At 43.1% G+C, this 25205-nt stretch overlaps 1 protein-coding gene across 1 annotated transcript in view; it reads right to left on the bottom strand.

The window, feature by feature from the left end:
• The window catches only part of SLIT1 (slit guidance ligand 1), a 166019-nt gene that overhangs the window by 9084 nt on the left and 131730 nt on the right, over positions 1 to 25205 (bottom strand). Inside the window, exons 10-27 of the mRNA XM_054982497.1 lie at positions 24560 to 24631; positions 23599 to 23670; positions 22892 to 22963; positions 21146 to 21289; positions 20557 to 20720; positions 19483 to 19506; positions 18482 to 18626; positions 11750 to 11824; positions 11271 to 11414; positions 10978 to 11121; positions 10473 to 10639; positions 8639 to 8771; positions 7772 to 7840; positions 4264 to 4335; positions 2632 to 2703; positions 2131 to 2202; positions 1109 to 1272; positions 313 to 437 (exon numbers count right to left, since the gene is read on the bottom strand). Coding sequence (XP_054838472.1) covers positions 313 to 437; positions 1109 to 1272; positions 2131 to 2202; positions 2632 to 2703; positions 4264 to 4335; positions 7772 to 7840; positions 8639 to 8771; positions 10473 to 10639; positions 10978 to 11121; positions 11271 to 11414; positions 11750 to 11824; positions 18482 to 18626; positions 19483 to 19506; positions 20557 to 20720; positions 21146 to 21289; positions 22892 to 22963; positions 23599 to 23670; positions 24560 to 24631 — 1930 coding nt within the window. The remainder of the gene's footprint in view (positions 1 to 312; positions 438 to 1108; positions 1273 to 2130; positions 2203 to 2631; positions 2704 to 4263; positions 4336 to 7771; positions 7841 to 8638; positions 8772 to 10472; positions 10640 to 10977; positions 11122 to 11270; positions 11415 to 11749; positions 11825 to 18481; positions 18627 to 19482; positions 19507 to 20556; positions 20721 to 21145; positions 21290 to 22891; positions 22964 to 23598; positions 23671 to 24559; positions 24632 to 25205) is intronic.

Here is a 25205-nt window from a genome sequence, read left to right as displayed (position 1 = left end):
TTCAGATTCAGTGTTACTCAACTGCAATGGCTGACATTTGCATATATTTAAATGAAGCAAGATATGAAAATGAAGTAGCTGGAGCTTTCCCCCTACTCTGGAAAACAGTGGCAGTCAGAGGCTAATGACGGGCTGGGCCAAGCAACTGCCCTGATGAAATGTGGGATGAGTCTGGGCCCTGCTCAGAGCCTATGTCCTTGGCCCAGAGAGGCTACTGCTGGAGCGGCATGGCTCTCAAAGCAAGGAGGAAGTCATGCCCCCCCTTTCACCCTCCCTCATCCCCATTGTCTTGCTAAGCCTCCTCCTCCTCACCTTGAAGCCACTGGAGCAGGCACAGCGATATGAATCCATAGGGTCTGGGTGACAGGTGCCCTTGTTTTGGCAGGGGCTGGAGAGGCAGGGATTACACTTGGCCTGGATGCTCAGAGGCAGAGAGCCTGCAGAAATAGAGGGGACAGGAAAGTGCACGCACAGGAGTGAGCAACTATAACCAAGGCCCTTACTATGTGTGTCAGTGTTTCTACTTAGGATCCTCTTATAATGCCTGTGGCCACTTTGGTCACAGCCCCATCCAGGTCACGGGCTTAAAACTGCAGAGGCATTCTTGGTCAGAAGCAATCACAGGTGAAAGGTCCTAGGATGGAGACTTTTATGTCTGTTAGGATGTATTTAGTTGTAGTGTCTTGACATGGGAGAGAGGCAGCATGTTCTCCCGCCTAGCGCCATCTTGGCCTCGTGCCTGTGACTCTCCTCCAGAGGTCTGCCTTCCGAAAGGATGATCCTACCTCCTGAGCCCTGTTCAGGACGCATTTGCGGACCAGTCAAGCAGGGCCTGGAGGTTCCACGTGTCACAATCCATCCACGAGCATCAAATCATTCCCTCCACTCATGTACATCTGCACACATTAGCAACTCCAATAATGCTCCTCTTTCCATGCACTCAGCCTGCAACACCCCCACCCATTCAATACCTGTGCCCTCCCAACTTTTGCTCTTGACTTGGTCTTGACGCTTAGCTGCTTGTGCGCAGCCCCCATCTGACTGAGAGAAGACAAGAAGAGAGCAACTGGGAGACTCCCTTCCTCTCCCCACTGCCCCAGTCACTTACCTTGGCACTCAAACTTTTTGGCTGGAGTGGTGAGCAGCAGCTTGCCCTCCATATCAGCAGGGCCAGCACAACGGGCGATGCCAGGCTCTTTGTAGCCAGTTTTGACCCAGCCTGAGAGCCAGCGCATGTGGCAATCACAGTACAGTGGGTTGGCACCGATAGCTCTGTGGGGCAGGGAGAACCAAAGCTTCTGCATCACTATTAAAGGCACAGTGGCTTTCTGCATCTGGGCACTACTGTGGCGGTTTATAGACTCTACCAGTTAACCCAGCTTTGATTTGGCATGCTAGACAATGGCCCTGGAACTGAATGTTAATCTTCAGGTGTCCAGATCTGTCTTTGAATTTGTCTGCTTAAAGCAAGATGGTTACGTTCTGGGCTAGTCTCTCCTCATTCACATTCTGGAGTTTTAGGGCTGATTCACACATGCAGTGCACATCACTTAGTATCTTAGTACTTGATGACATCGCTCAGTGAGTGGCAATGAAATGTGAATTGTTTCCAGTGAAATGCGGAGTGTTCACACAGATCATCACTGGATGTTGCAGAGCAAAGAACACGTATAGAAGCAGCCCCACATTCCCCTGAACTGTGGTGGGGAAAACAGAGGCACAGTGTAGTTACTTCGCTAACCAAGTCTTACTGACCATCTGGGTGTCAAGAACCAACAGGATCCCATAGGGGCCTCACTCCTTTGCCTTATCTATAGGGGTTAAAAACTGGTCACAGATGCAAGTATGAATTGCAGCAAAATGCGGTTGGATTGATTCCATCACTTCGCAGCATCTCAAACACACCCACCCACAGAACTTCTGGCAGCCATTAAAACAAATGAAAATAAGATTTCACTTCTTCCTAGCACAGTGTTCTGGAATTCTCCCACCAACTGAACAAAACAGATGAAAATAAATTATGTTCTCTGATTGGTACACCCCTGGTACAGTCCCAGGGAGTGCAAATCAGATCCCCAACAGGAGTCCCCTAGAGGGAGAGGGGATGCTCAGACTGACACAGATACTCACAAGTGAGAAAGGGAGATGACGTCAGCAAAGATCCCCTCTGGGAGAGTGGAGATATCGTTTCCATGGAGGGACCTACACACAAGCACAGACGATAGTTCTTAATGCCTGGGGACTGGGCTGCGTCAGGTAAAGTTCCTGCCCTGTCCAAGGGGTGGGTAGGGGTGGGTTGGTAGACTGGCCTAGTTAGCTAAAGGCACAGGAAAAGCCAAGTGATTTGCCATGGGCCCTCAAACACACATTAGAAAAGTAGCCTATGAGTACAGGATCTAAGAGCTCAGTGCAAAACGAAACAGTCCTTCCCCTGCTACCTTTTGCCTCACTGCTAAGCTTCTTAAAGAAACAGTTTCCCATTCCCATCAAGAATAAGGGTTAGACTCCAGAGGAATAGACTAATTTGAATTCTTGGAGAAGTCGAAGGAGAAGGAGCTTGTGGTGAACTCTTCAGGTTGGCATGACTCAGTGTGTGTGTGCATGTATGAATGCAAAGTACAAGGTACCTACAGCAGTCGTAGAGAACGGAGACCTTCAAAGGCCAACGGGGGGATGCACTGGAGCGCGTTGTAGCTGAGGATCCTGGGTGATGATGGAAAAAGGAAAGAATAATCTGGATTATCACAGTCTCTCTGAACACATCCCACACACTGACTGAGAGGGTGTCTGATTTCCTTCCCCCAAGCTCTAGCTGGATTGAGTGTTTCAATGTTCCCCAAAGGCAACTCACAAAAAATGGGGTCTCTTTTTATTCTTGGGGTCTGGGTGTATTCCCTCCTGTGTGATTGCTGGTATCACAGTCAATTCATATTTTATTCACTTCATGTACAATACACAGCATAATCTGGCATGAGCTTAAAACGGCACAACTGATGATAATACAGATAACACTAGACAAGCTTGCAAATTAAAAATGTTTAGTCAAAATGCTATTTTATTTCATGCCCAGTAATTAATTACTTTAATGATCAAAATATTACAGAATCTCACTGTAAGTAATAGTCTAAATTTATAAGACTGATAGCTTGTTTCCCTCCCAAAACAAGTAACATAGGTATGCAAAGGGCGGAGGCAACAGTATGGTATTCAAAGTCAATACTGTCCCTCATCTTTTTCATATGGGATGGGTTTGACTGAAATCTGATTAACAACCTATAATTTAAAGATGCTGATAACAAATAAATCAGTTAATTACAAATTGATTGATACTTTCAATCTTAAATGCAACTTCTAAATTAGCAATGTAAATTTCCAGACTTCCTGGTTGATTGTTAAAACTTGGAGCCCTGGCACACACCGAATTTCACTGTCAGTAGAACAAGAAAAAAATCCCCAGCATTTATGATTATATAGCAGTTTTAGGATTTTTAAACTGATGTCAGGATGGGGTTTGACCTCTACCTTTCATGTGGATTTTGACAACTTTCAGAATCTAAAATTGAACTGGCATCTAACAAAGAGAGTTGTGGTTCTCAAAAGCTTATGCTACAGTAAAGTTGGTTAATCTTAAAGGTGCTACTGGACTCTTTACTATTGTGGTGTGAGCTCTCATAGGCAGGAGGATGCTATAGTAGGCGTGCACTCGTGTTTAGATATTTGGAAACAGCCTTGTCCACTCTTTCTAGCAATGTCCTCTTCAGTCAGTTGGTGGCCTCTATAGATCAAGGCAGGGCTGGATCGAGGGGGAAAGGGGGGGTAGTCTGCCCCCGGTGCTGCCAAAGAGGGGGCACCAGGCGCAGCTGCCAGCCGCCAGGAGTGCACCAGCAGCAGCACGGGCAGCTGGGAGGCCGCCTGCACCATTTGCCTGCCCAGCAGGACAGGGAGCACGTGGCAAGCTGGCTGCCCCCTCAGCCGGGCAGGTGAATGGCACGGAGAGCTGGGAGGCCACCCGCACCACTCGCCTGCCTGGCTGAGGGGGCGGCCAGCTTGCCTCTTGCCCCCTGTCCTGCTGGGCAAGACATCATCACGCAGCGCCGGGAGCATGCAAGGGTAGCCGGAATCGGGTTGTCCCGGGCACCGGGCACCCTAGGTCCGGCCCTGGATCAAGGGCAGCTAGCAGTAAACACAGCTGCTCTGAGCAGTAAAAGCTGCAGCAGTGCACTCTTTCTGATCTGCTATGCAGATTTTTCACTAGGTACTCACAAGGTGGTAAGCTGGCTCATATTGGTGAAAGATGAGTTGCTGAGGGAGTTGATCTTGTTGTTGCTCAAATCCCTGTAAGAAAAGAAATACCAGACAGGCTATAACATCACCATTGATATACTCATCCTTCAGCACATTCTGACCTCTTCTCAGTACCCACTGGAGTGCTAACTATCCATTACACACTACCCATTCCAGATGTATACCTGGAAATCTGTGCTGGGAATCCAATTCACGTGGGGGCTCATCATGACTGGAACTCTGGCATATACAAAGATGCTCCCACTGAAATGACCCCAGGGGACTGCTATTTGCCACACTGAGGAAACCTAGGTGTACCCCATCAGTATATGTGGAGCCCCCATCAAGGCAAATATTGCCAGTTCTGGGCTGCATCAAGTTTGAAAAATGGCACCTAAGAGGGGGAGGCTGAAGCCCTTTTGCTGGTGTGCTGAAGTCCCAATCAGAATTGGGCCTTCACATGGATATGAATTTAGTTCCCAGCACAAACCAGCAACGTCTGATTACATGGTCCCAAGGAATATCCAGGGGAAAATGTGTACTTAGGTCCTACTTCAAGCACATGAGTCCTCTGTACTTTTCATGTGCAACTGTGGTTTCAGAGTTGCATTTCCAGCATAAACAACAGCCCCTTCATTCGCCTTATCCTCTGGACAGGTTACTGCACCATGCCAGCTAATTCCTCTAATCACTTTGCTGTCTGGTGCTACTGGAAAGGAGTCTTGATAAACTGCTTCATACACGGGAAGTGGAGGGGAGACGCCTAGAGAAGTACCACATCTATGAGGGCATTCAGAGAGAAGGCTCTTTCTTCCTTTGGGAAGACAATCTGTTTCTAAAAAATATCCAAGTTTAAAATAAAGTTATTCTGGTATTCAAAGAAGCCCAGAGGAACAGAGACTAATGTGACCCCAGCAGAAACAATTCAAAGACACCCCCCCCCCAAAGATATGGATGATTACTATATATGCAGTACGCAGCAGCAGTGAAAAAAGCAAACTCCATGTTAGGAAATATTAGGAAAGGGACTGAAAATAAGATGGCCAGTACTGTAACTCCCTTGCATAGAACCATGGTGCACCTTCCTTTGGAATACTGTGTGGAGATCTGGTTACCATATCTCAAAAAGGATATTGCAGAGCTGGAAAAGTATAGAAGACGACAACCAAGATGATTAAGGTGTTGGAGCACCATTCCTATGAGGAAACTCTGGAGAATCTGGGAATTTTCAATCTAGAAAAAGGTGGCTAATGGGAAGTAACAGAGGTTTATCAAGTTATGCATGGAGTAGAGAAAGTGGATTGAGCTTCTCCTCTCCCCTAATACTACAACTCAGGGGCACTCAATGAAGTTGTTGGGGAAAAGGTTCAGGACAGACAGGGAAATACTTCTTTCATAGATTTGGCTTCCTTGCAGTCCCATACTGGGCCTACACAGTACCCCCACCCCAATGTGTGACTACACAGAAGACCACTCGATATAAAACAGTTACAGATAAGTGAAACTCCATTTTACTGTCTTTACTGAATGAGTCATTAAACCATGGAATCTCTGCTAGTGGACACAGTGATGGCCATGAATATGGATGGCTTTAAAACAGGGTTAGACAGATACATGGATAGCGCCAATATGTAGAGAACCAATATATAGAACCTCCATATATAGAGGCAGAAAACCTCTACATACCTGTGCAGCATCAGTGGAAAGCCTTGGCCTCTGTGCCCTGTTTGTTTGGCCCTACAGCACCTCTGACTTGCTCCTGTGTGAAACAGCATGCTGGACTAGAGGGAATTTTGGTCTGAGCTAGCAGGCTCTGCTCATGTTCTTATATTAAGAGAAAATAGTTAGACTGGAATGCACTTGCGGAGGAGTTTTGTTCACCCACTACTTGGCCTGAGTTAACTGCACTCTGTTCAGAATGTCCCAACGATCATAAGAATGTTTTAATTTCAGCCTGTTTGGGGAATGTGCCCTTTCAATTAAGAAAGGTGAAATTTTAAAATATTTCCAATTATCAATCTCTTTTCCTCAAGTCTGTCTTACACTCTCCTCAGCTGCAGAGAACAGCTGCACATTATATTTTAAACGCATTTTAAATTTCATGTGATTCACAACGTTCCCAACTGCCATTGCCTCCTCTCACTCTTTATGTAGCTCAAAGGAAGCAGGAAGAGTTTCCCATCTTCTGTGCTAACTTCCTTCACCATCCTCCTCGTATCCATTTCTCTAAAGTTCTATACCAGTGATGGTGAACCTTTTTGAGCCCGAGTGCCCAAACTGCAACACAAAACCAACTTATTTGTTTCAAAGTGCCAGCACTGCAATTAAACTTGAATACTGAGGTTTTAGTTTAGAAACAACTCATACAGTTGTCCAAAGTAATTAACATATTTTGTCTTAAAAGAGCCCCCCCCCCATCACAAATGAAAGTAAAGGAGCAGAGTAGAATGAATGCAAGCAGCTTGCGTTCCTTTGGAGCTCAGCACCACTCGCCTTGCACTCATTCATTTTCTCTCCCCCCCACATCACAAATGAAAGCAAAGGAGCAGAGCAGAAGGAATCCAAGCAGCTTACTGTTCCTTTGAAGCCCAGCACCACTCGGCTTGCGCTCAGAGGAAAAGGAATCACGTGGGCGGGCCCAAAACCCACGTGACCTCTCTTCAGCTCTACTGGAACACCGTTCCTGTGCGTTCGGGCTCCAAATGAGCCCTGGGAAAAGGAATCACATGGGTGGGGCCAAAACCCATGCCTCCAAATAAGCCCTGGCTCACGTGCCCACAGAGAGGGCTCTGCGGGCCGGCTGTGGCATGCGTTCCATAGGTTCGCCATCGCTGTTCTATACTGTCTCATGTTTTCTATGAGATATACTTTGTTTGCCTATTACTGCCCAGAACAGGCTGGGTAATGCAGCACCTGAGTGCACAATTCAGCCAGGCCTTCTGCTCCAATGTTATTCATATCTACATGGTGTTATTGGGCACTCGCTTCTGATGTAATTTCAGATGTTTGATGCTGCCATAAATAGCCGCATCCCTGTAAGTGTACTCTTTTGCCCTGGCAAGCAGCAGGGCAAAAGAGTACACTTATAGGGATGCAGCTATTCTACTAAGGCCTCCTATATTCCTATTCTACTAGAATACTACTATTCTACTATGTTCCTATTCTACTAAGGCTTTCTATGTTCCCCATCAACCCACTGCACTGATCCTAGTTTGGCTGAACCTTGAAAACCAAAACAGTTGATCAGCATCCACAGAGGCACAAGTCTGCATCACTCTTCATCAGTCTTTCACTTCCAAACATTCCTATGGATAAATAGCCTGGATACCAGATATGAAGGTGCAGGAAGGGTCAAGAGCCTTCCGATCTAATCCTGGAAAATGGCTTTTAAAAGTAGATGTGATGCTCCGTACTTCTCCTGCCTCACTGAGAACGGCAATCCCTTGTGGATTGTGAGGTCACCTCTGTTTACTGGTCACCTACTTACACCAGCTGAAGGTAACGGAAGGTAGAGAGCTGTCCAGGCACCAGGGTGAATTGATTGCCATCCAAATAGCTGCAAGAACAATCAAGGATATATCAGAGATCACAACTGAGAAAGGACAGCAGAATGCTAATAATGGCATCCAGAAAAGGATTGTGAACTTAGGAGCCATAAGCAGTGAGGGGCATAGTCGCTCAGACGGTGCGACCAGCTAGTGGGAAACCATCTGACTGCTACTGTGTTTGTAAACATATGCGCTTCTCATTGTATTTCTAATATAATGTAGGAGCAAGCATCCTTTTAGGAGTACATGTTCCTTTATTTTATCTATTTATTTACTTACTTATGTTATTTATAGTCTGACTTTCTCACTGAGACTCAAGGTGGATTACACTGTGTGAGTCTGTACAGTCAATATCAAAGACATTTCAATAAACATGTAATAGGTATATATACATGCAAATTTCTTAAATCTGAAATGATGCGAGTTCCACGCTTACTATCTTTCAGTCTCTGCCATTTCAATAGCTATGTACATAATTAACTAACTTCATGGACCGATCATTTAGGTCTCTTTTGTACGCCCCACATACCAATAATTCAAACTAATTATTATTGTTATTATTTTCAAAAAAGTATGTATTCATAGACCATTAAGCATCTGGTTTTTGAACTTACATTAAAAAAAAAAGCATCAGGATAGGGAAGTACGCAGACCTTACAAGGATGTCGCTGCTTTCACAGAGTCAAATGAGGACTGATGCAGGTAGTTCCTCACTTGGTTATTCCTGTCCCCTTAACCCAAAGAAGCAACACATGCGTCCTCACAACATCCCTCTTCCAAGGCACTGTCAAATCGGCATTACTTACAGCTCTGTGACATTCTTGGGGATGCCCTTGGGGAGGGATTTCAGGTGCTTGTTGCTGCAACGAACGACAGTGTCCAGGCAAGTGCACTCCTGGGGGCACTGAGGGCGTGGGAAACAGCTTGCCTCCTCCTGACCTGCCAAGGTACAAGCCAAAGGAGCCACAGAGAAAAAGGGCATTATGATGGCATTTAAGAATCCTGATGGAGGTATTATTCCAAATCTCTCCAGGGAAATCAGGATCTCTGCCTTCCCCGACCACTTTAATGGCTCCTGTTTTTCTAATGGCCACAGGCACCAACAATTAGAGCAGAGAAGATTAATTCATTTATGAGATTTATTTCAAACTAAAAATGTAGTTTTTAATTGGAAAAGGTGTGAATGGTCCCTTTGACATAAATGCTCTTCCATTGATTTCTATAAAAGACTCAGTGCAGAAAAGTGTCCTGAAAGAGCTACGGGGCTATTAATTTGTTTTTCTGATCAGCAGCCACCTCCAACCATCTTCCACATACATCATATCAGAAACTTCTATTTGAATCAGGGCTAACTGATTAAGCTGTTTTGCCAAACAACAAATGATTTTTAGGATATTTAGGAAGGTAACCCTGTGTTAAACATCTCCAAAATATCTCCAGTGTTGAGTAATTGTATTTTCATTTATACTGAATGGTTAAATAGCTGATTTAACAGCACAATCCTGAGCAAGTGGGGGGATGAAAGCACTCAGGGAACTGACCAGCAGTTACGCTGGTATATCCTAGACTTATGCTGGCATAAACCCCCCCTACGCCCGCGCAGTGGTGCAGCACCTCTCCACCTGGATCCTCCACTGGTGCCAGCCCAGGGTGGCCTGGTGCGAGCATAACTGTGGTATAAAATCCTGTGCTGGCATGCCACAGGGTGTGCCGGGGTGGGACATAAGTCAGTCAGCTCCCTAAGCTATTTCAGGCTTAGGGAATGGACTAGCGGTGCAGCAGTATACATGGGTGTACAGTCGCTGCCGCCCCAGCGGGTCTCAGGATTGCGCTGTAACTTGACTTACTTTTCATCAATTAATTGACTTAGAAAATGTTTGAAACTAGTCGACAACCATATTAGCAGCCCGTTAAATAAACAGGGTCTGCTACATCCCTGGCAAAATTCGTATCTTGGCAGTGCCAGAGAAGTCCATGTAAAAACTGATGGATAGCAAAGGGGTCCATGCTGGAACACTAGAGATGGTCATTCCAGTTCAGGGAACTTTGAGAAGAGCAGCAGACTGCACTGTATAATATGCACATATGTGTACAAGCATACACATATGGCTGCTGTTGCTACGACTCAAAAGAGTCTGCCCACATGGTTTCTAAGGGGACAATGGGCATAGTTTCACATACATTATTTCATCTGTGCAGTACAGTCTCAGTTGGGTTCCCACTTCAGCCAGTCTTTATAAGGAAACTTATCTCCACATGTGTACATATCTTTTGTAGAACTGAGATATAAGGCAACAGTTTTACACATGCTGTACAGGCTGTGCTAATGGACATTTGGCATATTAAAAGTTTGTTTCAATATGCAACACTTCTGTGCTCCACTGAATCCAAATGCTCCACAATATGCATTTGTATATGTGCATCTCTGTGCTTAAATCTATACTGCAACAGTGTTAGGTAGGGAAAGAGATAGAAGGGGGCTAGACAAGGATTCTAACACTAGAGTACACTGACCCACTAGAAGAGATTCAAAGAGGCTTATGAAAGGGGTTTATGAAAGATTCTATGTAGCCATATCCACAGTTCGTGTAATTCTCTCCTCTATAATATTATCCAAAACACACAGTGCCTTTCAGTTACCTTCCTCACACCTGAAGTCAGGGAAGGCCACATCCTGCAGTGGGATTTGACGCAGGAAGTCTGGATTATGGCAGCGGGGGTTCCCTGTCACAATCTTCCTCCTGCGAAGCCAGTCACCTAACCAGGCCAGGCGGCAGTTGCAATTGAAGGGGTTAGCCAGCAGGTTCCTGGGTGAAAGGGATAAGATAGGGCATAAGTAACCTAAGCATCCATGAAGAGGGATAGCAGGAAAGACCTCTGCCCTTTTGCAAATCAAGCCACACTTGTGCTCGCTAGGCTAAAGCAGATGCAGCAAACTGGCTAATATTGTGAACTCTGAGCCAGGAAGTCAGTCCCTGGTTCAAACGTTACCTCAGTGATAGACTCACTGTGACACATTAGATAAGCCATAAGTTTTGCAGTGCCAGCCCCAGACCAGGAGAGGGCAAGATCATCCTAACCCTAACCCTAACCCTCCTCCCTGGCTGATTTGGGAGGGACTTTCCCACCTGATGTCAAGACTCACAGAGTGGACAGGGACTGCAATGTGTCAAAAGCACCAGGTGCAATAGTGCTGATTTGGTTGTCGTACAAAGAGAGAAGGCGCACATTGCGCAGCCCTGCGAAGCTGTCATTGTGGATGCAGCTGATGCGGTTGTTCCTTAACATCCTGGAGAGGAAAGAAAGCAGGAAGCAGCCTTTTCTACTAAGTACTTCAGAGATGTCTGGCAGCATCCTCCACACTCCTGCTGCTCCCCACATGTACTGCTAATCCACAAATATTGTTCTTGCACCCCACTTCAGTTGGAAGCAACTTACAATGTCCTCAGCCCATCAAGGCCCCGGAACATGGCACTGCGCACTGACTCCAGCTGGTTAGCAGTCAGGTGCAACTCACTGACTGAGGTCGCCCCCTCAAAGGCCCCATCCTCAATTTCTGACACCTTGTTGTTGCTCAGGTTTCTGGGGGAAAAGGAGTAAGATGTGAAGAGCAGACTGCGGGAATAGGAAGAAAGCTTTCTCATTTCTGCATACAGCCTCCAGGGAGCTCTCCTGTTTTTAGCCTTGGACCTGTGACATTAAGCAGAAGTATTCTCTGATACTGTTACTGACACTGTTTTTAAGGGTCTAGACATGCTCATAGGTCTGCCTCAGCTGTGAAAAAGTTCTGAATCTTTGGAAGACTGCTGAATTTAAAGCCCTGTCCCTACTGCCACCCCCATTGTCCTGAAACATCCCCCAGATATTGTGTAGGAAGGAGATTCTCTCTGTTACTGGAATCTCACAAACACACTTACATTTTCTTTAGATGTGGGAGCTTCTTGAAGATGCCTGTGGCTTCCAGCACTGTGATCTCATTATTATTTAGGCGCCTGCAAGAGAAACAAAGGAAAGTAAACACTAAAAAACTGGGAATGAAATTGAAGCCAGAAAAACAAAAGGATTCTGGGTACATCTCTCAATATTCTTGAAGGGCCCTTCACACATTCCTTCTTCCCATGCACTGAGGTGATCACTATGTAGGAAAGCATGCAAAAGTACAATATAAGTGATTACATGGGCTAAGAAGCCAACACATATCAGCTTTCTAAACTGCATCTGCAGCAGAAAAACACTTGCATTGCACTTAGAACAATACAACACCTGTGCTTTCTTCCACAAAGATTCTCTCAGAGTACATATTTGAAGTGGCTATATGAAAGTCTTAGTGATGTATGTAAGACAAGTGTCATTCTGCTGTACTATATGAAGTGCCTGAATGAAGATTAAGTAATGCATATAGGCTGTTTCAGACTAGAGAGACATACACCTACACATGACAGATAAAAAAGAAGGAAAGGGAAGAAACAGTGGTAACTGAGAAGCAAAAAGTCAAATGGAAGACAGACTCTTGCCCAGATGTGACTGAGTGGATGAACAAATTGTATGAATACACATCTATGGCCAAATTTAACCTCTTATATACATTATTTATCTGTCTGTCTGTCTATTTATTAATTAGTTCACTCTCCCTGTGAGTGGGCTCAGAAGGGATTTACATCATAAATACATAAAAACAATTAAGAACAATTAAAAACATTGGTAGCAATCATGTAGAAACAGTGTTAAACGTAATTGTATTTATTTATTTATTCAATTTTTAGCCTGCCCTCCCCACGAGCAGAGGAGGCAGCTCATATTGCACCCTACATTTCATAATAGACCAATCTTAGAATTTAAAAAATGGGAAGACTTTCTGACTATGTAGTTGAAAATTAAGAAAAACTAAGAATAGCAATGACTAAAGTAGATCACCCATAAAATTAACATTTTAAAATCTTGAATATAAAATGTTGAGTGTATGCAAATAAGGGAATGGAGAGGAGAAATATTTTGTAGTATAATATGCTGTTATATATTCTGTTTCTATTGTCTTTGTGTACTGTTACATATTTTGTTTATACTATTTTATGCATTATTTACTGTCTTTATTGTTTACTATCTACCTTTTTTTCCTTGCAAAACTTTAAAAAAGAGAGAGAGAAGCAAAAAGTCCAGGAAAAGAATGGAGCAGTTCTGGACTGTGCCAATGCATACAGTGAGAAGCAGGTGGCAAAGATAAGGGTTAAGGAGAGTGAAAAATGGCCATGGTGCTTTGCTTGCTTAATAAGACAATTTGAGCTATCCTCTGTGGGTACATTTGCTCTTAAGTGACTCAAATTTGAAAAGGGAAAGCCCACTAATAACAAGCAGCTTTCCTCTTATATCTCTTTTTTACCTTAAATAACTGCAAATTGGGCAGAATTCACAATTGGCAGCAAACACTCAATTAACTTTTAAAATAGTGATTCTATCTGTATGCCTAAACATTCTTTGATTTTCAAAACATCAGTAATCCTAAAATAATAAAACGTAGAGCTACTTTCCACTGGCTGTTAAAACAAAAATGTAACATAGTCTGTCTGCAAGGAGACACATATTAGAAAGCAAGATGTAAAATATTTGAAACTTGCTAAACTGGGAAAAGAATTTGTTGCTGCTTCTAAAAAGAAAAAGAGAGGTGTTGTACTATACATAAAAGATGATTGCAGCCCAGACTAGTGTTAAACGACGTAGAAGCCAGATATGTAGCAGTGGAAATTATATGGAATTCTAAGAAGACATTGTTGATTGGGATTTATGCACCTAATGGTGCATAAATAGAGAAACAATTAGATGACCTATCCTACGATCACATAATCTTGGCAGGTGACTTCAATGGAGTTACAAACTTGGAAGACGATAAGCAGTCTAAAGCAGCTCACAATAAAAGAGGATTATTGCCAAAGACTTTTTTTGAGCTTAAGGAACAAGAAAACTTAGAGGATGTATGGAGGAGACAATATCCTAAAAATAGACAATATACATTTTACTCTGCGAGACATTTGACACTATCAAGAATTGACATGATCTGGGCCTCTAAAGACTTGGCACTATGGACAAGAGATGTGGACATAATGCCTAAGGTAGGCTCAGATCACAATCCAAATATGTGGAGATTTGGGAAAAATCTCAAAAGGAAAGGATGGAGAATAAACGAAGATTTGTTACAAATAGAAGAAAACATTGCGTTGCTATGAAGAGAGACCAAATTTTTTATACAATACAATTTGAATAAAGAAGTGCCGACTAACAAGGTATGGGACACTTACAAAGCAGTGATAAGAGGTGTACTAATGGACTTGAATGCAAGGAGCAGGAGGAAAAAGGAGGAAAAGAGATCTGAAATTCTGGATAAAATAAAAGCCAAAGAGATACAGCTTAAGAAAAGACCAGGGAAAAAGAAAATATATCAGGACATTAAAATTTTGTAGGAGCAATTGACGGCAATGGACAACAAAGAACTAGAATGGAATCTTAAGAAGATGAAACAGAGGTCGTTTGAAGGTGCTAACAAGCCCGGGAAGTATTTGGCGTGGCAATTGAAAAAAAGGAAGGAGAAGAAAATTATAAGTAAAATTCTGGAAGATGAGAAGGTGTTGATGGATCAAGCTGCGATTAGTAGAGCCTTCTTTAAATTCTATGCAAAACTGTACCAAAAAAAAGAAGTGTGTAAGAGTTCAATAGCGGAATATTTAGAGAAGATGAAAATTCCGACAATCCCCGAAAAATGGAAAGAGAAACTAAATAAGGAAGTGACAGAAGAAGAAATAAGAGACGCTATACAATCAACCAAATTAGGGAAGGCACCAGGACCAGATGGCCTAACGGCAAAGTTTTACAAAGTGATGGTTAATGAACTGGCGCCCTTCCTGAAAGAGGCAATGAACGGAGCAATGCAAAACCAAAGAGTTCCTGATTCATGGAATGAAGCCAACATATCACTGATTCCGAAGGAGGGTCAAGATTTGACGAATGTTAAGAATTACAGACCAATCTCCTTGTTGAATAATGATTATAAAATATTTGCAAAGGTGTTGGCAGAGAGAATGAAAGGATGGATGTCGGAGTTCATTGCTGAGGAGCAGGTGGGATTTTTACCTAACAGACAAATTAAAGACAATTTGAGGACAGTGATAAACGCTATTGAATATTATGACAAGCACTGTGACAGAGAGGTTGGTTTTTTCTTCGTGGACGCGGAAAAAGCATTTGATAATCTGAACTGGGATTTTATGTTTGCCACTATGGAAAAGCTGCAAATGGGAGAAAAGTTCATGCAAGCGGCCAAGGAAATCTACAGAGACCAAAGTGCAGCAATCATAGTGAATGAGGACTTGACTAAAAAATTGAAAATAAGTAAAGGAACAAGACAGGGGTGCCCTTTGTCACCATTGCTATTTATCTTGATCTTGGAAATACTGATGATTCAAATAAGAGAGGATGATACAATTCAAGGCATGAAAATAAAAGAGTTTTCCTACAAGGTTAGGGCCTTTGCAGATGATATAATGTTAATAGTAGAGGACCCAATTGAAAATATGCCAAAGGTAATAGAGAAAATAAAACAGTTTGGAGACCTGGCTGGATTTTATGTGAATAAAAAGAAGTCAAAGATTTTATGTAAGAACATGACTAAGCAGAAGCAGCAAGATCTAATGGAGATAACAAACTGTGAGGTAACTAATAAAGTAAAATATTTGGGCATTGAACTGACTGCGAAAAATATAGATTTGTTTAAAAATAATTATGAGAAACTATGGATACAAATAGAGAGAGACTTAATAAAATGGAACAAACTGAACCTATCCTGGTTGGGAAGAATAGCAGCAGTAAAAATGAATGTTTTACCACGAGTAATGTTCTTGTTGCAAACTATTCCAATCATCCGAGACTCCAAACGATAAATGGCAAAGGAAAATTTCAGACTTTGTGTGGGCAGGCAAGAAACCTCGAGTGAAAATGAAGGTACTACAAGATGCGAAGGAAAGAGGTGGTCTACAGCTGCCCAACATAAGGTTATACCATGAAGCAATATGTCTGGTATGGCTGAAAGACTGGATAATGTTAAAAAACCGTAAGCTTCTGGCCTTGGAAGGACATAAAAAATTATTTGGATGGCATGCATACATGTGGTATGACAAAGTAAAAGCGGACTCTATGTTTCTGCACCATTACATTCGAAGAAGCCTCTTCACGGTCTGGAAGAAATACAAAGCGTACATGGAGGATGGAATTCCTTCATGGGTGGTTTCGTACAAAATAATAGATCCAAGAACTGTTGATAATGAACAGCAATGTTTAACGTACAAGGAGATTACACAGATACAATATTCAAAGCTGAGAATAAAGACTGAAGAAGAATTTTCTCCTTGCTATGGATGGTTTCAGTACAGACAGATCAGAGATCTTTATAATGCGGACTGCCTGAGAGGAGGTATAAGATTGGAAAAATCGGAGTTGGAGGAAGTGTTACTACAAGAAGGCAAGAAAGAAATATCTAAAATTTATAAATTACTTTTGAAATGATATACAGAGGACGAAACAGTAAAAGTCCAGATGGTGAAGCGGGCAATAAATTTTCATAAAGAGATAACGATGGAGGCGTGGGAGCATCTATGGAAAAATACATTGAAGATTTCAACGTGTACGAATGTTAAAGAGAATGTGTACAAAATGATCTACAGATGGTATCTAACACCAAAGAAAATTGCGCTTGGAAATACCAATATGTCGGACAAATGCTGGAAATGCAGAAAGCATGAAGGTTCACTATATCACATGTGGTGGACCTGTGAAGTAGCCAAGCAGTACTGGGGAGAAATAATTGAAGCAATCAATGAGATTTTGCAAATTCAAATTAATAAGAACCCAGAACTGTTGCTACTGAACCTTGGAATGGAGACTGTTCCAGTGCAGTATAGAACATTGTTATTTTACATGACTGTTGTGGCAAGACTTTTGTATGCGCAGAAATGGAAGACACAAGAAATACTAACTGTAGAAGACTGGATTTATAAATTGCTGTACATGGCAGAAATGGACAAAATGACAAGGAAACTTAAAGATCTTCCGGGACACTATCCTATATAATTCATACAATGCAGATTTGGACTTTTTGAGTAATAAAGTTAAGATATTGAAAGACGTCCCATTTCTAGTTCGGAAAAGATGTTTTAAGTATAAAAAGTTCGCAGCTCTTCTGAGAGAACGTGGAATAAAGTACAAATGGTTATTTCCGGAAGGAATCTGGTTCAGTCACAAAGATCAAGCTTTCAAGATATTATCAGAAGATCAACTAAGGGATTTTGAGGATAAAAATCCGGAATTTCAGTGCACCAAGCAAGACGAAAAGGAGAAGTCTGGGGGGGGGGAGGAAACGAGCACTGCGGCTGCAGTTGCTCAGAGAGAACTGCGTCCGGGACCCAGGAGGGGAAGGAAAATTTAATTTGAATTTAAATTGTAATTTGCATTTAGTAAGGTCAACCACTCCATCAATATAACATAAAGCTTTAACTTTTGAATAATGGCAGTATGAAGGGAAAACATTTTGTGTAGCATAGTTGTTACATGTTGTAGTTGTTGTGTTTTTTTTTCTTCCTCCCCATGTTCCCTTCTTCCCCTTGTATTGTTAGTTAATGTAGTTAATAAAAAGAATAAAAATTATATTAAAAAAAAGGAAACTTAAAGATCTTGACCTAGGGCAATACATTACTGATTGGGGGAAATTGAAACAATTTTTGGAAAAAAAATGGGATGTAAAAGGAGAACTGTGGCAGTTTGAGAATTTTTAAAGAAAAACAAGGATAAGAGAGAGAGAGGGGATCTTACCATATAGGGGAAATGTAATTATAATCTAAGCTAGTATAAGGGTTAGGGGAATCTTTTTTCAGAGTATATGAATAAGGGTATAGTTAAATAAATATACTAATGGGGTATACTATATATACTATATATATTATATTATGTTAGTGGATCAGATTGTATATTATATAATGACGGTGTAATATGGTGTCTTGTGCTGCGCCACATTGGTGGCAGGGCACACCGTAGGGATTTTAATACATATCATATTGACAGTAGTATATTTGATAGAATATATGTTTAAAAGAAATAGAATATGTTTAAATTAAGATTTTTGTTATATATTATATTATATTATACTGGTCTGCTATATTGAGGGGTATGAGATGTATACTATATTGATAGTATAACCGATAGATGTATATTATATTGATAGAATATTTGATAGTATAATTGATAGAAGTATACTATATTGATAGGATATTTGATATATATGATAGAATATCTGGAAAAAAAATTAGAATGCGCTTAGAGTAAGGGATTTTATTAAGTAATAAGAGGGGTTAAGGGTTGGAAAGCTGTTGGAAGTCGATAGGGAGGGGGGAGGAAAAGGGTGGGGGATAGGGTTAATTAGATATCGAGGGAATGTATGTATCGAATTTGAAAAGTTTAATTTGAAAAAAAAATTTAAATTTTTTTTTTTAAAGTAATCCTAAAATAAACTCTGGAACACCTTTGGTATCCATGATGTCATGGAGTGAACCAAGGAGTTTCGGGGTGGGAGGGTGAGGATGTAGTAAAGTTCACAGAGAAAGACAAAGCCTTACAACTCAGCTGTCGCCTGTGGAAGGCGCTCCGGGATCTTCATCAGTTTCAGATTGGAACATTCCACCACATTGGCTTCACAGCGGCACTTGGGAGGGCAGACCACATCACTGTGGCATTCGCTGTTCAGATGGTAATCTTCTGTACCTGCCCAGAGGAGACAACACCACCTGTTGGTGTATGTGTTCGTGTATACATATGGATGTGTGTGTGCATGTGTGGATGTGACAGCTGCTGCTACAAAAGTGCATTCTAGAAGCAAAGAGAGGTTCTTCCTGGCTAAGTGATATTTGGCATCCTCATTAGCCCCATGGAGCTCCCTCTTCACAGAACTGGAAAGCAAGGATCAGGTGCAGGAACCCAACTTTTCAACATGGTAAGGAATCTACAGGCACTTTAGAAAGAAGGCAATGGGCCGAGAGGTTTCTATAGCCTAAGCAGAATATTCGAGATCAAGTGAGAATTAAAATAGGTTTCCAAAAATCCATTCCTAGTTCCATCAGACTGCTCCTCCTTCCCAAATTGTACTGTCTCTTTGGTTATCTGTTCCCCATGTGCAGAACTCTGCCTGATTGTAACATAATTGGGAAATTAGGGGGGGGATTCCATGGGCCAATGATTCCTTTAGCTTTTATGGTATTTCTGTACATGTAAAGCTCTCTAAAATGGAGGTATTAGTATCGAAACATTTCCAACTTCTCCTGGCACCTCTTCTTCATGACCCCATGAAAAAGAAATCTGGTCAGCGTTCCATCCCAGATTGGAGGAGTGCAGATGCTACAGAAAAAGGGAACATTCAGCCCATTGACAGAGGCTCACCACAGTCCTAGTCTGATTCTGTGTTGTGCATGTTGCCTATCAAGACTCCATGCCACCTTTTGGGGGCTTAATTATAATCATTCCTACAACTCCATTCTGCCAGCAGAGGAGAGTACCATGAACACATGCATGCAACCAGCACACAAATCTTAGCAAACCTAGTCTTTACAGCTTGCTCACTTACCTGGGATAAAATACTGCTCTTTGGCTGTGAACAGAAAAGTGCAAACAGTGTTACTTGTAAACACAGTTAAACTTGGGATACTAAAGTCCATACCCCTCATTATTTTTCAGTACTCCAAGTATATATGCCAAGAAACTATGACAGTGACATCAACTCCTTGTTAAATTTATCTTTAAAAAATACCCATATGGTCCACCATTCATTACAGTATGCACATTCTTTCTGACACAAGTACTAATTTTTGTTTTAAAAAGAAAATGGCATACTCTTTGGCCTTTCAGTTTTCAAACAAGGCAATAGTTTTACAGTAACAGATGGAGCTCTGCTGAGGACTGAGTAGAATGTGATGGATCTGTTGCCTTGGCAGAGTCCTTTCTCCCTTGTCCTGTTTTTGTCTTCACTTTTAGGGTAGAGGCAGCCTTAGGCTTCGATCCAGTGATGTACGAGTGGAAACATAAACCGACTTAGGAAGCAATCCTAAGCATGTTTACTCAGAATCCTACTCAGGCCTATTCAATGGGGGTTACTCCCAGGAAAGTGTTCTTAGGATTGCACAGATAGTGCCGTTCTTGTGCAACACCTAATGCTTTCCTCCATATAGAATATATAGTGACCAGAAACTTGATTGCACAAGATCTTGCACTAGTGGATTTGCAAGTTAGGATACAGTAAGTTTGACTTGGTGCAAGTGGCTACCGTTTTTTTTGCCTTGCATTTCCACTTGCACAAGAGCTCTAGCACAGATGGATAATTTGCGCTGAATAAAACTCTTACTGTTTATGAATATGCTGATTCTTCCTAAGATCCCTGGCCATAGCAAAATGAGAAAAAAACCCTTAGCTGCGTTTATGGATGGTGAAGAACCATTAGTAATATTGTGGCTTGGTAAGAATGAAATAGAAGTTGGGTTGGAGAGAGTATCTCCTACTCAAACCCTCTTTGGTACTCGAGACAGAATCTCTGACTAAGCATGCAGGAAGGTGCAGGGGTTATAATGGGAGGAGTTCCAATTTTTCTGCTCTGTCCTGAGCGCCAAATCTAAAGGCAACCCTGCAGTTGAAAGATAAGTCATACGCGAGCAGCGGAATTTCTTGCTCTTGATCTGTCCGATGCGTTTGTTGGCTAAGCGGCGCGGGCTGGCACAGCGAGCACCACTTGTCTCAATCGGATTGGCACGCAAGAAGTCCGCCAGCCACTTCAGGTTGCAGTCGCAGATAAATGGGTTCTGGGCTAGATGACTGTAGAGATGGGAAGAAACAGGAAATTTAGTACATCCCCCCAGGAATGGTTGAGCATGCTCAGGAATCGGGGGTTGCTCTGATGGTTAGTAGTAATATCAGAATCTGATATTAGAATTTTGAATTTAGCTGCAGAAGATGATGTATGCTGCAGGCATAATGCCTTTGTAACTCCACCAGAATGCTAGAACATGGGGCCCTGCCAATGATCCTGAGCCAAAATCAGGCTCTTTTTTCCTACTGAGATGCCATGGTTGCAAAATTATCACCTAGCAAGACTCTTCTCCTAGTGCCTCGTAGTCACATCTTGTCCTCTACACTGAACCTGGCCTGCCTTCTCTTGGAATCCCAGCGCTCAAAGAATTCCCTCCCTCCCTCAGAATCCTATCACTTCTGGGCACATTTTAAGAGAAGAAAGCACTCACAGGGTCTGGATGGCACGCAGTGTGGCAAAGGTGCCCTTAGCCAAGGTCTGGATCTTGTTGTCATAGAGTGAAAGCAGCGACAGGTTCTGCAGGTCAGCAAAGGCATCTGCTCGGATGCAGTTAATCTTGTTGGCATTCAGGAGCCTGTAGTAAAGGAGCATGTTACAGCACAGCTCTCTGCGTGTGTGACAGATATTGCATGGAAACATTCACAACCAACATTCAGAGTAGGAGGAGAGCAGGAGGCGATTGCGCGGATCCCACCCAGCTACCACCCAACTAGTCACCAAGAGAACCCAGAGCTCTCAGTTGCTTTGAGTACAACTTTAGTAAGCCAGAGATTCATAACCTGGGCAGGTGCACTGGCATGCTACACTGCATCCGCAGCAGCATTGCACATGTAACAGCATAGCTTAAATGAGACAATGTATAGATATGGTAGTGCTGGAAATGGTGCAGAAAGGGGCAACCAGCAGAATCAAGGGACTGTAGCACATTCCCTGTAAGGAAAGGCTAAGGAGTATGGGGCTTTTCCGTTCAGAAGGCAGACAATTAAGGAGTTGGGAATATATGATACTGATTTATACAATTATGCAAGGGATGGAGAAGTAGATCAAACTTTTTCTCCCTTATTACTGGAACTTAAAGATGCCCAATAGAGTTGCCAACCTCTGGGTGGTAGCTGGAGATCTCCTAGATTTATAACTGACGTCCAGGCTATTTATAACTGATGTCCAGGCCTTGGAGAAAATGGCTACTTTAGAGGGTGGACCCTATGGCATTATCCCTTGCTGAGGTTCCTTCCTTCCCTAAACCCTGCCCTCTCCTGGCTCTATCCCTAAAATCTTCAGGAATTTCCCAACCTGGAGCTGGCTACCCTAGCACCCAACGAAGTTGATGGGCAGTAGGTACAGTACAGGCAAAAGGAAGTACTTCTTTGCTCAGAGAATAATTAGCCTGTGGAATTCACTGCCACAGGATATAGAGATGACCACTAGCTTAGTTGGCTTTAAAAGGGAATTAGGCAAATTCATGGAGGATAGGTCAATCACAGGCAGTTAGCCAAGATGATGGAATGAAACTCCTATGTTCCGAAGCAGTATCTGCATACCAATTCAGAGGAGGCAACAATAGGGGAGGCTTTGGCCTCTGTGCTTCTTTGCAGGCCTCCCAAGAGGGCATCTGGTTGACCACCATATGCAACTGGATGCTGGACGAGACAGAACATTGGTCTGCTCCAGCACAGCTGCTCTTATATTATTACGTATGTAAGACCACAAGGGTAAATTCTTCTATTCAGCTAGTATCTCATTTAAATCCGGTGACATAATACTTTTAAGGGCAGATTGAGAAGAAGAATCTTCCCATTCCTTCCCCTCCTTTACAACAGACAGACCTGTCTATGCCTTCTTCTGGGATAGTGAGGCTGGAAGGGAGAGGATAATAAGCGAAGTGGAGATAATGTTGGGGAGGAGATTATAACCATAAAGGGAATTGTGGAGCAAAAAGGTACAGTCTGCAGTGGGGCAGGCTATGTAGGATATTAACTTAAATATAGAAGAAGCAGTAGACTGTAGAGAACAAAGAAAGGCTAAGTTGCCCGTGCTTATGGTTTTGCTAAAAGTTTTGGGTGCATAAGCAGTCTGGGCTCCTCTAAGATCTGGAGCAAAGTGGCCACAGTACCACAAGCCACCACCATGCACACGGCCACCCAGCCCTCTAGCTAGCCTTCCCATTTGTGCTTACAGTAATTGCAGTGCATACAGGCCCCCGAACACCCCTTTGGGCAGCTCTGTGATCTTGTTCCCATATAAGACTCTGGAAAAGAAATGATCAGTCCTTGGGTTAGTAGCATCTCTTGATATTTAGCCCTGATCTCCCTAATTGTGTGCTGGAGGACAAAGCTGTCTTAGTTCAACAGCTGTCCCGAAGCTCACTCTATAAAAAGGCATGAGGGAGTAAGACTTCATTGCAGCAGCTTGATTATGATGGTAGGAGTGGGGATCTGAATTCAAACGTGATTTAACCCTCTACTAAGGCCCAGCTCTTATATGCTAAATAAAACAAAACAAAGACTTCAGCACCAGAGTCTTGGGTAAACAGGAGACACTTCTCCTGGTGCCTGAAAGTTGACAACTGTGGTGCCAGGTAAACCTCTCATAGAACAAATTCCAAAAATGAGATGCAGTCTTCAGTAGACACCTGCCTAAGTTCTGAAGTGGTGGTGGGGACCTGGAGAAGGGTTCTGGTGTCCACTGATGGGTGAAGATACTCTGGTCTCAGACCATTTGGACCAGTATAGCAGAGACACTGAATAATGACTGGGTCACAGGCAAAACTACATGACTGAACAGGAGAAAAGGAGAACATTCCAATGTAGCATGCAAGTAACATTCCACTTCCCTTCTCTAAGAGCATTCTGTACAGTGCTGTCTCCCAGTGGGGCTACTCACAGAGAGTTGAGTGAACGCAGGCCTTGGAAAGCATCAGGTGCTATCTCTGAGATCTGGTTGTTGCTCAGGTCTCTGGAAGGCAAAGGCACAGTCAGCACACTGCAGATAGTGGGGCACTACCTAGTGCTGAATCTACACAACCCATGAGGTGCCACATTCTGCTTTGTGTTCTTCAGAGAACCTATTTAAGGCTCCACTCTGAATCCAAACCGAGATGGAAGTGGAAGGCCATGGCAAGGGAGCCATTCCCATGCTTCCCAGAGAATGCAGCACTTCCTAGTTATCCGCACCCCCCCACCCCTTGAGCCTCACTCTTCTTACTTAGATCTGGAAATTGGCATGTGCCCAGCTTGGATATGCTTATGGAAAGTAGTAGCAACACGTTCATGTGACTGGGTAGGCCTGTTCAAAAGGTGTCCATATTAGCAGTGGTGGATTGGCCATTATGAGCACTGGTATGCCTCCTGGTGAGCTGATGACCTCCCAACAGGCTAGGCCAGCCCTGTGGCAAAAGGACTGCATCTGGCCCACTTGAGCTTCACACAAGCTGAGGGAGGTGGTGCCTGGCCAACTGGGGTGGGGATAAGGGCAGGTAGACTGCCTCTTCCTCTCCCCCTCTCTCCTTTGAGGTAGCCAGGGCTGGTCAGAGATGGAGCCAGGAAGAACTGGGGAAAGGGCCCTTTTCTAGGGCAATTGCCCACTCCCAATCTATCTCTGCATATTGGTGGGCCATGAACGGAGAAAGAATTAAGGCCCCAGAACCTAGCCAACCCTACCCTCCATTCTCTCTAAATCCCCATCTTCCCTACTCCCAGCTGAGTCATCATGAGTGAAGCCAAGGGACAAAAAGAGAGCTGCATATTGGAGAGGAAATGCACAGAAGATCAGAGGATGAGGATGAGAGCTGAGGCTGAGGGAGGCACAAGAACAGGCTGGCTATAATCTACTTGCAGATACTCACATCCTGCGAAGCTTCTTGTACGATGAAAAGGCTCCAGGAGGGATGGACTTGATGCCATTCAGCTCCAAGCGTCTGCAAGGGAAACAGACCCTGAATGATAAAATCTAGAAACTGCTGAAATCTAGCCTCTTTCAAGAGACAGCCAGGCAAGACCATCTACACAGGAGAGGGAAGAGACCCTTATCCCTGAAGAGCTTACTTTGCCCCATTCTTCATCTAAACTAAGACAGCATACAACTGCTCCTTGGTGTTTTCACCAAAATTTGCAAACGAATCAAAGGCCTATAGTACGACCAAACTGATGCATAGCTTAAGCAAATCTATGCACTTTGACATTTTCTAATTTGGTTGCACCATATCACAGTATGTACAGTATATACAGTTTGTAGCTCTACCCACAGCTACCATAGCATGACACATTTTCTGTTGCAAGCTGGGCATATGGTGCTAATCACATGTCCAGACATCAAATTATCTTGTTATGTGCTCAACATTGCACAAACCTATCCAGCCCACATTCCCAACAAGCCAATTTGGCCATATACATTAATTCAAAACCAGAGCTGGATTTAAGCTTCCTTAGGACTGGTGAGTGTGGAGGCTACTTTAAATGTCTCATCATGGTGGTGGCTGTCTGTACACTCAC

Source organism: Eublepharis macularius, chromosome 6 (genome assembly GCF_028583425.1).
Source record: "Eublepharis macularius isolate TG4126 chromosome 6, MPM_Emac_v1.0, whole genome shotgun sequence".
Classification (NCBI taxonomy): domain Eukaryota; kingdom Metazoa; phylum Chordata; class Lepidosauria; order Squamata; family Eublepharidae; genus Eublepharis; species Eublepharis macularius.
Note: the sequence above shows the minus strand (reverse complement) of the source record. Positions and strands in the feature narration are given on the sequence as shown.